The following is a 13,005-nucleotide window of genomic DNA, read 5'->3' on the forward strand; positions in this document are numbered from 1 at the left end:
CAGAAACATTTGTATCTATGTGACGGTTTGTTTGGCCAAATTATCTTTTTAGTGTGGTTTACGTGTTTGGACTGAGGAAGCTTTGACGAAACTTGTTTCCTTAATTCAAGATGGTGTACGGGCATTTACACCTCTCGTTATTGCTTAATATATCAGAAACAATTTCAAAATAAAAAAAAAACCCTTTAAATCTAGGAGAGGGCAAAAAGCTTCAGGTGGATTGCTTGTTATAGAGAGAAGAGGTCGCTAAAACATAATAAAAACATTCTGCTACACGAGCAACACAAGCACTTATAGAACAAGTTTTACCTTTTTTGTTTCATTGCAACTTGGGAACTTTTAACTGAAAGCAAGTTTGTAGCAAATATTGACACTCAGAACTTTTCATGTTTGTTCTCACTCGCTAGCGCATTATTAATCGATAAAACTTAGGTCAAGTTCCTTACCTCCATTCCATTAAGTTTATGTGTAATTTTTCAAATTTTGACAATAAATTCTTAATAAATGACATTTATTTTTAGAAATAGTTGCACATGTGTCATCACATGATTGGTAAACTTGATGAAATTGATTTAAGAAACTTGATGTAAGTTTCTCCCATTATGGATGAAATGGATTTAATATCATCAACTTTGTCCATGGTTGGTCCCACAAGCAATTGAAATCTAAAGTAGAGGGAGTCACTTAGTAAAGCAAAGTAAATTATCATAGTAGTCAAGGGTTGAAATTAGAATAATATACTTGCACATGTATAACAAACTATAATGCTGTTGATGGTAAATACAAGAGATTATAGTAGAAAAATTAAGACTTGTGCTTTTGTTTATCCAACATGCAATACCTATTGTCCCCGACACATGAGGAGATCAAAATTTTCTGTCACAAATGGGGAGCTTAATTTCTGCCTAACTTGTACAACGCTCAGCATGTGGACTTGCGCTATATACAAAAGAATTATGTGAATCAAAAAAATTAAAATACTAATTACACAAAAAAAATACCCGAAGGTTTTAAAGTTGATTCCGTAATTGCATCATTAAACCCTGCATCGACTCAATCTTCTGACTAAGCTGTTTCACAGCAGTAAGGTGCTGAGAGGTAGATTCAGAAGTGCCAATATCAGTTATCAAAGCATCAACTTTAGCCTGTGAATCCACAACTGCTTCCTCAAGCAAAGTTAGTGTTGATTCCATCGATTTGCGCGGGCTTTCGTTTATAAGGTTTGGTAATGGAGAATGTCCTCCAATACGAACACTACCATCGATGCTGAGTTTCTCAGGCGAGAAAATCTTGTCTATGCCTTCACTTCCTGCAAATTATCATAACATTGTTAGAAAATGCTGGCGGACCGATCCCTTGAAACTCTAGGACAATGAGCATTAAGGCATGCCAATGCTAATTGAAAGGAAGGAAATGACCAGGGAAATAGAGTATAGCTCCTGACTTCAGGAACATGGCAACATTATAGTGACAATAAAGTAGAGCACTAGCTTTAGAGAACTTAGTAGAGAAACAGTGATGTGGGCTCATGGAGAATAATATCTTTCTGATACTATACCGAGGTTATTGGAATTTAGTAAAGGAAGAAAAATAGAATATAAAGACTGAAAAATCTGAAACTGGTATTGATTTGACGTGATGTGATATGTATGATACAGAAGACAAAGTACTCACTAACCGTCGTCCCTTATACTAATATACTAGACTCATAATTTTAAGATATTAAAAAATATTATAATATAGAATATTGATATTTTGAGATTTTTCTAAATATTCTAATACACATCAACAATAACTAAAAGAACTCAAAAGAATAAGAATTTGGGTGTGTTTGGGTAAACAAGTTAATCAAGTGTTTATGACGATAAGCGCTTATCATAAGATAATTTGAGAAACTTAATGGAATAAGCTGAAAATAGGTTATATAGGTAAGCATAAACTCTTATTCACCAGCTAATCTGAACAACTTGTGAAAATTGGCTCAAAAAACTAGGTAGACCATAAGCTATTTACATAAATTCTCCCAAATACCTGTGTAAGCGCTTATGCTATGATATAAGTTCAACGCCTTTATCTATAAAGAAAAGCATTGGCTAGATTAGAAAAAGTGGCAGCCTACCTAGGTTGCCTAGCTGATTCATTACAGACTGGCCAACAGAACCTTCTAGCTTAAGCAGTCTTAGAATTCCAGCTGTTATACGGCCCATGGAATCAATTTCAGATTTGCACAGAAAAGTGAGGTATTGGACCTCATCCTTGGTTACAACAGCCTCAATCTGCATAGTAAAATCTTCATTATACAGACCTGTAATGACAGACAATGACCACATCACATAAGAGATTCTTATTACCGGTTGCTTTATAGAGAATTTTAGGTTTTCCACCTCCCAATTAGCCTTTTCATCATCGACATTATCCTCATGTAATACCAAGCCCACTTCAAGATTGATACCCCCAACGCTGTTGGTAAATTCTTTAACTGCATCTGCAGTTAACATTGATGAAGGAATATCTTTTTGGGTAAGGGGCTTCAAGATCTGAAGCCCTTGGACACCAACCTGCAAGTCCCAGCTCAAGATATAAGGGGCACAGCAGGATGTCTTATAACAGGTAAGATACAGAAACAAAAGATACTCCATAAAATAAACCAATTAGTATAGCTTTTGCAAATATTGAATATTTCAGTGCAAGTACACACTAAATGTCTTTAATTCAATATATTTGTGCATGTAATCCAAGATAGAAGAAACTTCCCTACTGACTTCAACAACACACAATAAACAAATACTGAAATACCCACACATTCTAGTAGCCAAAGGTTGAGATAATCAATGGAGATGTAGACCCAGCATAAAAAAAATTAAATTTTAAAGAGGAATATCAACCAAGAGTTCATGAATTAGCAAACAACCTATTTCTCTAAAACGGATCAAAAATATTCATGACCTACAAACTTACCCAATCAGCCCTTACATGTGGGATAAAGTCATTATTTGGAGTTGATGTATATGAATTTCATATCAAAATCGTCAGAAGGCAGCTACTAAAACTAACAAAATCATCATAAAATTCTTATCAACTAAAACGATTAAAGAATAAAAAATCAAAAGTTTTAAAAACAGAAGGAAAAAAAATTATAGACCTAAACCCCCTATTAGTATGGTGTATAGGAAGAATAGGAGAGATGTAGAGGACCAAACCCCAGAGAGTTAGTTATAAATAATTGCAATTATTTGGCTTTTGTGTGATGGGCTTTTAGTTGAAATTAGTTATACTAATATTAGAAAGAAGAGCAATGTAAGAAAGGGATTTATGTCATTTTTGTAAGAAAGAGAATTGGCCTCTCAAAGCCAGAAGTGAGTCTACCCATTTTGAATTTTGAATTTCCTTTACTATCTTGGTGCAAGGGTTCTCAAGTGGGTTCCCAGCAATATAAATCATTCTTTTACCTCTTTTCTGGTCCAGTTCTATCAAGATATATTAAAAAAGATCAAATATAAGCATGTAAAATTAATAAAACTTTTATTAAATGAAAAAACAAGAGCCCAGATATGTCTTTAAAGAGATGTGAAGAACAAATGATCAACTGAGAGTTTGCTTAAGTCATTTGACTAGTTTCTTGTACTAGAGAGAATCAATACCAATGTTGCGATTCTCTATTTTATACTGATTCATTTCACTAACAAAATGAATAAAAAACGACAGAGATGAAATACCCATTTTGATCTGATTTAACAAGTTTTTGAATAATAGGTTATGACAAATCAGTTTGCCAGGTTTCCTGATAGAAACTGGATGGAATTCCAAACTCCCACCAGATGGAATGCCATACTTTTCAAAAAAGTTGATCTTGTGTTTCTCCTCACTTTTTTAGTGTAAACCAATAAAGCTTATTGAATTTAGGCTAGGCTTAACTCAACCAAAAAATCTAGCTCATATGGTGAGGGTTGCCAAAGACTTTATAATCTCTATATTTGCCTTATCTCTAGTTGATTTGGGATCTCAACACACTTCTCTCACGCCTAGGAATGGACATCTAGAGCATGGAGTTTATATCACTTCTTTTTTATTGCACTAGAATAGAAATCTTTGGGACCAGGTTGATTGCACAGGGAAAGCGACGGGCCAGGTAAATTGCATGGGCAGCTAAATTGTCTTTGAAGTAACGCAACAAGAAACTCCTTAATTCCCCAGTATAGCAATGCAACAACTCATGCACACAAACTGCATTCAATCTTAAAGAAAGAAGAAAGAGGCACTTATTACCGTAACAAGTTCTAGGGGATATTGTTGTGTTCTATGTGATTGTGATTTTCCGCCTGGAACATTCTTTGGACTACTTTTAGCATTTACTTGTAAAATATGGAAAGTTGCGTGCCAACACCTCTGCTCTCTGCCTACTTCTTCGTGGCTGGAGAACCACCATCTTTCAGCCATCTCTTGTGCACTTTCAAGAGCAAATAACCAATCTCTCAATTCTATAGTTACATCCACATTATCCGGCTTCAAGTGTGGAAATTTGATTTCTTTCCCTTCTGTCACACTCTCAACTAATGTAAAAATGATTAGTAAGAAAACTATTATTGAAAGTAACAAAAAAAGCACAGCGAAAGTGAACACAAAAAAATACACTATATCAAAGCAAATACACAAACCAAGGAAAATGAGATGAGACTGTTTCATACCATCTTCTGAATTGTCAACAATGAGAGGTGTTGTCGTGAAAAGTTTTGCCAAAGGCCCCGTTTGTAAGTTTTCCAGCCCTTTAGAAAGACCCTGCGCGGGACCATCATCAGGCCCAAGTATTCCAAATCGATGCAGGAGGGCTTCAGCATAGTTCATTCCCCCACCAAGACGAACACCAGATACAGAAGCTGAGACATTCAAACTATGGGACTCCATGTCTACTTCACAAAATGGTATGACATGTACCACGTTTACATCCAGAAATGGGACTGAATGAGCATTTGCACTCAGTAGACGATTCTTGTTATCCACCCAAAAAACAGCTCTCATAGGGTATCCATTATCATTCACAGAGGAAACATTTTCTCCCGAACTAAAATAAGAGCCATTTTCAGATGTCAAGTATTCCTCAGAATCCACACAATCTATCTCAACACTCTCCCAACATAAAGTGGATGAAATGACAACAGCACCACCAAGGGTTCTATGAGTGGCACTAATGAACAGATCATCCCCAACAAACTGTACTAGAGGCATTCCCTCAACATCCATTGAAGAAGACTCAAGAAATCGAAGTTGGAGGTCTTTTACTGCTAAACTTACAGCAGTGTCACTAGGAACCTTGTCCAACAGCTTTCCATTAAAAGATTTGTTCCCCATGTCATTCCATTGTTTGCTTTTTCCAGCTGCTGCAATTTTCTCACTAATTCTCCCGAAATAAGCATAGAGATCCAAGACAAAAAATAACTGTTCAACAGAAGTATTGGATAGATACTGTTCACAAGCAACACCAACCCTAACAATACCTCCAGGAGGAGGAATCTTTAACAATGGACTACCATCAGCAGTTACCATAGCTACTTCAATGCAAGCATCTTTCAGATCGACACATCTCCACATTCCAGCAGTCCATCCGAGAGAATTCTGATGCCTAAGGGTGCCGGTACTTGCTTCTAGAGATAAAGTAAGATGGGATGCACTGGCAGCCCATTTCTTCTGGCTAGCATCAATTGGCTGATCCTCCCAAAGACAGAAGCAAGCAGGATCCTTCTCCAGATTGAGTATCCTTAGCTTCATTGAGGGTGAATCCAAAAAGAGTAGGTTTTCAACATGAAGCCTTGCTCCAGCAAATGAGGACTGGACTGTATTGTCAATATAGCTTTTAGAAATATCCAATTGACCCTTATCCAAAGGAACTGTAATATCCAGTCCCTTGAGAGTGAAAATAAAAGATTTTACGGAGAAATCTGGCAAAATATCACCAGGATTGATAACAATACCATCAGCTAAGAAAGATGATATCCTAAGGCAGGATTCTTCCTGGAGATGGATCTGGAAAATAAATATTGAAATAACATAAATGGCAACAAAAATTTAAATAGATGCACCAGAAGACATTGTTTGAAATAATTTGCACATAGTCACATACCGCAAGAGGCTGACAGTCAATAACTGTTTGAGAAGCAAGGGATGGTGGAAGAGGAGAGGGCATGATCTGCAGGGAATGGAGACATATTATTGGAGTTCCCACGATTGATTGCCACTGCTGTTCTCCTAGAGGATATATTGGAGGGCAAAAGCTTCTGGCTGCCATAAGAAAGGAATGAAAATATATCATTAAACAAACATATTCATTTCTCAGTAATATGAGCCAATGGCTTGGAGTTCACTTTATGTTCCAGTGTTGGTATAGAACTTATTTAGATTATCATACTATCATGTGTTGCCACACCATAAAAGAATTGGACTTCTTATGTAATTGGTAATAGTTATTAATCACAGTCAATGCATATGAAAGTCAACATGAGTGGACAATAGTGCAGAAAGTTTTCACAATGAATGGATCAAAATTAAAGTCATGACTTAATACCAAACTCTGGCACTTCAAAAGCATCTCTTGTGACAGACTGCATTGATGGTTGCACTAAGGTACATGGAGGCCGTGAAAAGGTATCCCTGCATTTCAAGAAACATAATTCAGTCACGTTATAACAGTTACTTTAGTCAACTAAGAAAATATGACTGCATCATTACAATTATCAAGAAATACCAAAATAATCAAGTAGTGTATATTACTGTAACTCCTCACAAATATTAGAGGTTGTTTCTGATCCTTTATCCATCTCATTTGCATTAACTGCTAAAGTGTCAGCCTAAAATATCTAACCATAGCGACTGCTACATAGGCCACCACACATACAGTGAAACAGACACCCACAAAAATGAGCAGAAATAGACCACTTAAACCTTTCAATAGTAGTTATACGGCAGAACACAAAGAAACAAACCTCAAAAATAGTCCTGCAATAGTAATCCTGGTCAAGTTACAATCAGAATCTCCTTCACGAAGACTGGCCTGCAAGAATAATCTATCAAACAATAATTCTCCCCAGCTGGAAGCCTGATAAAATGGCACTGCGAAGGGACTACAAATATGGCAAAATGACGTTTAAGAGAGGGAAAGCTTCATAGCACCCTGACAACCATTATTTCTATCATTTTAGGGGCCACAGTGGCCTCTACACTGATGTGTAACTGTTGAAAACCTAAACTGAATCTGAAAACTGAACTGAAATTATCATTCATTCAAAGGTAAAGATTACAAGAGTGATTCTCAGTATTTATACAGAGAGAGTAGCTTGCTAAGCAAGTGCACTAAACTAACTAGAATTAACAGCTAGGCTAACCAGAGTTAACAACTAACCGTAACTAACTTGTAACAAACTCAGCCAGAGTTAACAACTAACCGTAACTACTAACAGACTCAGAGTTTAATCAAAGCATAACTGCTTTATACTCTAATAGTAACGCCATGTGACAGGCACAGCCTGGAGCAGCCAGGGGCAACTAAATGCCAAAATACTGGTGTAGCGCTCCAGTAACATGCTATTGACTTGGGCATGATGGGATATAGGAGGGTTGGCTAGGGAGTACGGCAATTAGGAAAGAGAGCGGTACCACTGTAGATAGGGAGTGAATCCTTGAGGAGCCTTAGGGTCTAGTTGTATTTTCTGGTTTACTTGTAAGGGCTACGAACTCCTCAGTGAGTGATACAATTACAAACTCAATCAGGATATTTTCTGGTGCTATATCATATGGACCCAGTTACTATTAAAGCTGGGCCTGAAAAGGCTCTGCAAATTTAATTTCACAGACCAAAACATTATTTTTATGAAGGAATAATATATATGAAGGGCTAGTCAGAAGAGAGAAAAAATAGATGTGATAGGATTTGTCTAAATATGAATTTGGAGATGTAGGGAGGTTATGCGATTCCTCTTTCTGCTTTTCAAATTTCTGCTTGGGGCCAGAGAAATTTTCCTTGACCGGAACATTGCTCTTACAATTCTGTATTTCCTTATGTTTGATAACTAGAATGAGAGAAAGTGAAAGAGAGAAACTAAGATTTGTGTGAAATGAATAATAATCACAATAATACTTCAGAGAAAAGCTTTTACACAATGAGTGGTAATTGATTCCACCAGAATCATTTACCGATGCAATCTGTCACTAACAGAAAGCCTAAGAGGCTAAAACTAACTAACTAATCAGTTACAAGAGAGAGTTATACTCTACAAACAGAACTACAATACAACCACATTAGAGCTATGTTCTCGATATACGTATTACTCTAACACCTTATAATTTCACAAGTAATCAAGTCTACCGTTGTCAAATAGGAATCATTGCCTATCACAAATTAACATACACCGCATAAATTATCTGTAGAATTTTCTGTTTGTTTCCTCTATTTTCTGAATCATTCATATCAATTGTATCAATATGTAACATATTGATTCATAAGTATGGCTTGGGTTATCTCCTAACTTTTTATTGAAGTGTAAATGTTTAAATATCAACAAATATCTAAAAAGAAATATAGAATATATTGAGGAATCAGTCATCTAATTCGGGGAGCAATCCCAAGAATTACTTCCTCTTCTAGCAGCATTACAATTATACTAGGCCTTATTTTTTAGTTAAAAAAGGGTCCACCGGCTTCGCATTTTAAAGATATAACACATCAATCTATTATCAAATAATTCAGGACCTCTTAGTTCTCTTTCGTCCTTTCGTATCTAAACCCTATATTTCAATAACTAACGTGAACAAATCCAAAAAAAGAAGAAAGAATGCACGAAGAAAGAAACAAAAAAGATTCTTATAAAGGAAAATTACCCGAGAAAAAAAGAGGGACTGCATTAAAAGCTCAAGCTGGAACTCTGCAATTTAATGCCAATTGTAGGATCATTTTGCATGCAAAACAATTACTTTTATAAATATTTAATGGTGATTTAGGGACGTTAAAATCAACATAAGAAAAATTAAGATATACCAGAGTCTTTAATGCAGAGAAATATATGGTCCACAACAATTGAGACAAGAGAGCGCCCAGCAGCTTCAGTTGACCGCTGTCATGATTGATTCAAAAACAGAAAAGACCCAAAAAGCTAGAATGAGACGAAGTGTTTGTCATTCAAAACTTTTGAAAAATGATTTGCTCAAAGGAGGGAAAAGTTAAGACAGTATGAAACCTGGGCCTTGAAATCTACATCTCCCCTGTTTAGACAAACACACAATCCAGTCATAAAGCGGAGAAGTGCACGCAGTCCTGCTCACATGTTATATCAAAATTGTGTTACATCTGTGCCTTTTACATCAATTCAAAAGGGACACAAGAAGCCTCCGAAGACCCTTTTACTTACCTGGCTCACTTAGTGCCGGACAAACAGCTTCTGTGACATGTAACTGAACCTCCAGCCCAAGTGGACTGTTCAATTCAGTTCTCTGAACTGTGATCTGGTAAATATAAAGTTCAAGCCTTATTTCATGAGTACACACAAAATTCTAGACAAAAACAGAACATTTGTATAACTAGTTTGTGAAACTTAATCATTACATATGCTTCTCCTGATATTCCTTCTATAAAACGTTCACCTCCAAAGAATACTCGCTTTGCACCATCATCATCTCTCAGGTTTCCACCCCCTTGAGAGTGGCCTAAAGTAGCATCCGTGAACATGTCAGGATGAGGCAAAAGATCAATAGACAGTGATTCCCATTCCAGTTTCTGAAAAAAGCGCAAGAAAAGTAAGAATTATATGTGGTAATACAAATATAAGCAACATCGCATGCTCAATATTAAACAATGTAGCCAAACTACATTCGGATGAAAGCATAAATGTTCATATAATGATAAAAGGAGAGACATGATATGGAAGAGTAACACGAAGATGAGCAAATCATCAAAATGCAAATTCCATACAGACATAAGCAAACCAAATGAAAGTTGGTACAGTACTTTGAAGACATATATATACTTCTTATTACATGAGAATTCTCGTGCTTCCTTAAGATTTACAACCTGAAAAAGAAGGGGGAAAACCATTAATAAACTTTATACTCAAAGTGTCTAGAAATTTGTGGTAAGAATGAGTCACAACATAATTACCTGCCAGCTTTCATTTGTAGTATACAACAAAAGGTTGTGTATAGTTATAGATGCCATGGGTGGTGCCCTACAAGCAAAGGCAGGGAACAAGCATTCTTATAAATAGAACTCAGGTAAAACTTATAACATATCTTTGAGTCAAACAACAAGTATATTTCATAAGTTTAGTGCTAAAAGTTATCCCATATAACCACCAACTATTTTGAACTCCTTTGAAAATGGCATGTTAAATACTGCACCAACCCCAGCAGAGAATAAGATACTAATACGGTAATCTCAACATTCAATTTCTATAGATCAATAGCGTTTGCCAATAATATTAGAGCATAAATAACATACCCAATTCAGAGGACTGGTAAGAAGAACTTACCATGTTGCTCCCCCTTGGCGACGAGCACTTCCACGAGTTTCAAGTAATAGATTAACTGTATGAATCTGTATAGTCATTCCATCTGCAATCTGAAGGTTGCCCACAGTTATTAGAAATGAGGCATTCGAATCAAATACCAATATCTATAGAAAAGTGACAGGTTTTTGCAAGGAACAACTAATCTTATCTTATTCTTCTCTAAAGTTGTGCAGTAAATAATATCCCCCACCTATAGTCAGGAAATTATCTCTCTACCTACATATTTACTTTTATCCTACTAAAAAGTTCTCCTCACAACCACTGGCAACAATTTCAACTGAAGGACAAGGGATGACAAGTATGACATGAAATGAATAATTCAAATCCCCTCCAACTGCATTACAATTTTGGAAGAACGTTTGCTTTCCTTTCCCCCTTTTCCAATTTTGAAATTTTTGCTACAACCATCGCATGGTTAGCAGAATAATAACTTCACTTAAAATTCAATTTAGACTTAGAAATGAGAGTCAAACAACCTTATCAGCAAAACCATACCCGCTACCTTTGGCAGAGGCACTTGATGACGTAGAACTGCATACAACAGTGTAAAAACAGGATATAAGTACTTCATAGCTAACATTAAAAGCATCATTCTATAACAAGATTCCTCAGACATAATATTCAATGAGACTAATTCCACTACCTGGTTGGACTTTCAGATGGTATAAAATCTGAATTCTCCTCAAGAACCAAATCGAGCCTATCAATTTGCACAATGATTGGTTCTATCTGTACATTGCTCACTGATGGTAGCTAGAAAGTCATATAAAAAATCATTAAATTTAATTAAGAGAAAAAAAAGGAGAAATGCCAAAGAAGACATAGCTAGAAGAAAAATTTAAGCGAAAGGCCAAACAAGACAATATAACGATGGAGTTTGGAAAGTTTTTTGTTTTCATCTTTAGCCGATACGTTTTTACTAATAATTGCAACTATGCCAGCTTATTTCCATTTTGTTTCAAGTTCTCTAAGAAATTGTGAAGAAAATGCTGAAAGAAAGGTGTCTCCCAATTCGAAGGGGAAGAGCACAAACATTCCCTAATTAAAAAAAGTAATGTAGATATAGACGCATGAATATGATCACATCTCAACTATCTATAATTAACTTATTTTATGATTAAAAGTGACTCCCAAGTCCCAATTCAATTGAGCCAAATTCAACATAGATAATTAGAAATACATAATTGACGAGTCAAACAATTAGAACATTATAAGTTATTTGGTTGGTCATTGGTGCAAAAAGCTACAACTTTTTTGTACCCATTTTACTAGTGATTATAAGGAACCATTACCAAACAGCAGCATGAATATGCATGAATATGATCGCAATCTCAACCATCTATAACTACTTTTTCACCCTCTAAAGTGACTTATTTTATCATTTAAAGTGACTCCCAATTCACATGAGCCAAATTCAACATAGACAACTAGATAAACATAATCAACAAGGCAAACAATTAGAACATTATACGCTATTTGATCGGTACAGAATATTAGAATTTGGGAGGCCTAACTCAACTCAAAAGCTAGCTCAAGAGTTGAGGATCGCTCTATCCTTTATAAAGGCTATCTATGTCATATCTCTAGCAAATGACTTCTAACACAGAAGGCTACATCTTTTTTCTACCCATTTCTCTAGTGATTCTAAGGAACCATGACCAAACAGCAACATGAACCAAAAAAATAGTAAGAGTGACAATTGACAAACCATGATCTCCAATTTGCCAACTTTTGCAGTGGCGACATTGAGCGCCGGCGGAAATCCAACGCTGGAATGCAATGCATCCCCATTAATATCTGAACAGAAAATCAAAACTCAAAAAAATAAATACAAAAAAATCAACCAACCCCGTTCATTCCCAATAATCCCCACCTAATTCTGAAAATTGAAGGAAAAAACAAGAAGATGAGAAAGTGGACCTAAATTGGAGAGCTGGACGGTGCGACCCTGCAACTTGAACTGGTCTCTGGAGAATGATTTGAGCCAGTACTTGAGAGTGTACTCCAGAGCTCTTGCGAGGATCGACTCCATGGATTGAAAGAAGAGGAGCTTCGAAATCTGGTGTCTCCGACAAACGACGAGGAATCACAACAGATTCTGTTACCGACAATGTATGTTGCATGTTAGATCATGGTTTTCTGTCTGTCTGTCTGTGTGTAATGAAACAATGAATGCCAACATGAAAAAGATACGGTTTTTGCTTAGTCGGGTTCGGGTTGGATCATTCGGACCGGATAAATGAAAATAATTATAATTAGTGTTATTTTCGTGAATATGGAGAGAAAAATAATTATTGACGAATGATAGTTTTTTTATTTATATAGAGAGATCATATGATAAAAATAATTTTTGTTAAAATAATTTTAAAAATCCGAAAGTTTTCTTGAAAATGTGATTTAGAGATTATATTTAGTCTTTGAAATTTGATTCTTACACTTTTCCATTTCATGATAGCAA

At 35.8% G+C, this 13,005-nt stretch overlaps 1 protein-coding gene across 3 annotated transcripts; it reads right to left on the reverse strand.

Annotated features, from left to right (window-relative positions):
• Nucleotides 1-721: 721 nt before the first annotated feature.
• On the reverse strand, nt 722-12,711 carry LOC130745938 (uncharacterized). Of its 3 annotated transcripts, XM_057598387.1 has the most exons (20): nt 12,468-12,711; nt 12,256-12,344; nt 11,191-11,300; nt 11,024-11,078; nt 10,509-10,597; nt 10,139-10,205; nt 9,989-10,051; nt 9,587-9,757; nt 9,393-9,486; nt 9,222-9,298; nt 9,023-9,098; nt 8,866-8,909; nt 6,975-7,042; nt 6,557-6,642; nt 6,116-6,273; nt 4,686-6,018; nt 4,267-4,550; nt 2,352-2,558; nt 2,120-2,276; nt 722-1,309 (listed from the first exon to the last, which is right to left on the reverse strand). In XM_057598387.1, the coding sequence occupies exons 1-20, from the start codon at nt 12,577-12,579 to the stop codon at nt 1,011-1,013; spliced, it is 3,639 nt and encodes a 1,212-aa protein (XP_057454370.1). In that variant the 5' UTR covers nt 12,580-12,711; the 3' UTR covers nt 722-1,010. The 3 variants fall into 3 exon arrangements, with proteins under 3 accessions (XP_057454370.1, XP_057454371.1, XP_057454372.1); XM_057598388.1 differs by lacking the exons at nt 10,139-10,205; nt 10,509-10,597; nt 11,024-11,078; ... (1 more) ...; nt 12,256-12,344; nt 12,468-12,711 and having other exon boundaries at nt 10,018-10,051; XM_057598389.1 differs by lacking the exons at nt 10,139-10,205; nt 10,509-10,597; nt 11,024-11,078; ... (1 more) ...; nt 12,256-12,344; nt 12,468-12,711 and having other exon boundaries at nt 10,008-10,026.
• Nucleotides 12,712-13,005: the final 294 nt, after the last annotated feature.

The sequence above is a fragment of the Lotus japonicus genome, chromosome 3 (assembly GCF_012489685.1).
Source record: "Lotus japonicus ecotype B-129 chromosome 3, LjGifu_v1.2".
In the NCBI taxonomy this organism is placed as follows: Eukaryota; Viridiplantae; Streptophyta; class Magnoliopsida; order Fabales; family Fabaceae; genus Lotus; species Lotus japonicus.

Bases quoted from the DNA above. Each gene is read 5' to 3' on its own strand.
- LOC130745938 (XM_057598387.1), bottom strand. From the start codon at position 12,579: ATGGAGTCGATCCTCGCAAGAGCTCTGGAGTACACTCTCAAGTACTGG. The intron at 9,299-9,392 runs GTAAGTAAAAGG...ACATGTGAGCAG, and splicing joins TCCGGCACTAAGTGAGCCAG to GACTGCGTGCACTTCTCCGC. The intron at 8,910-9,022 runs GTATATCTTAAT...ATTAAATTGCAG, and splicing joins TCTCTGCATTAAAGACTCTG to AGTTCCAGCTTGAGCTTTTA.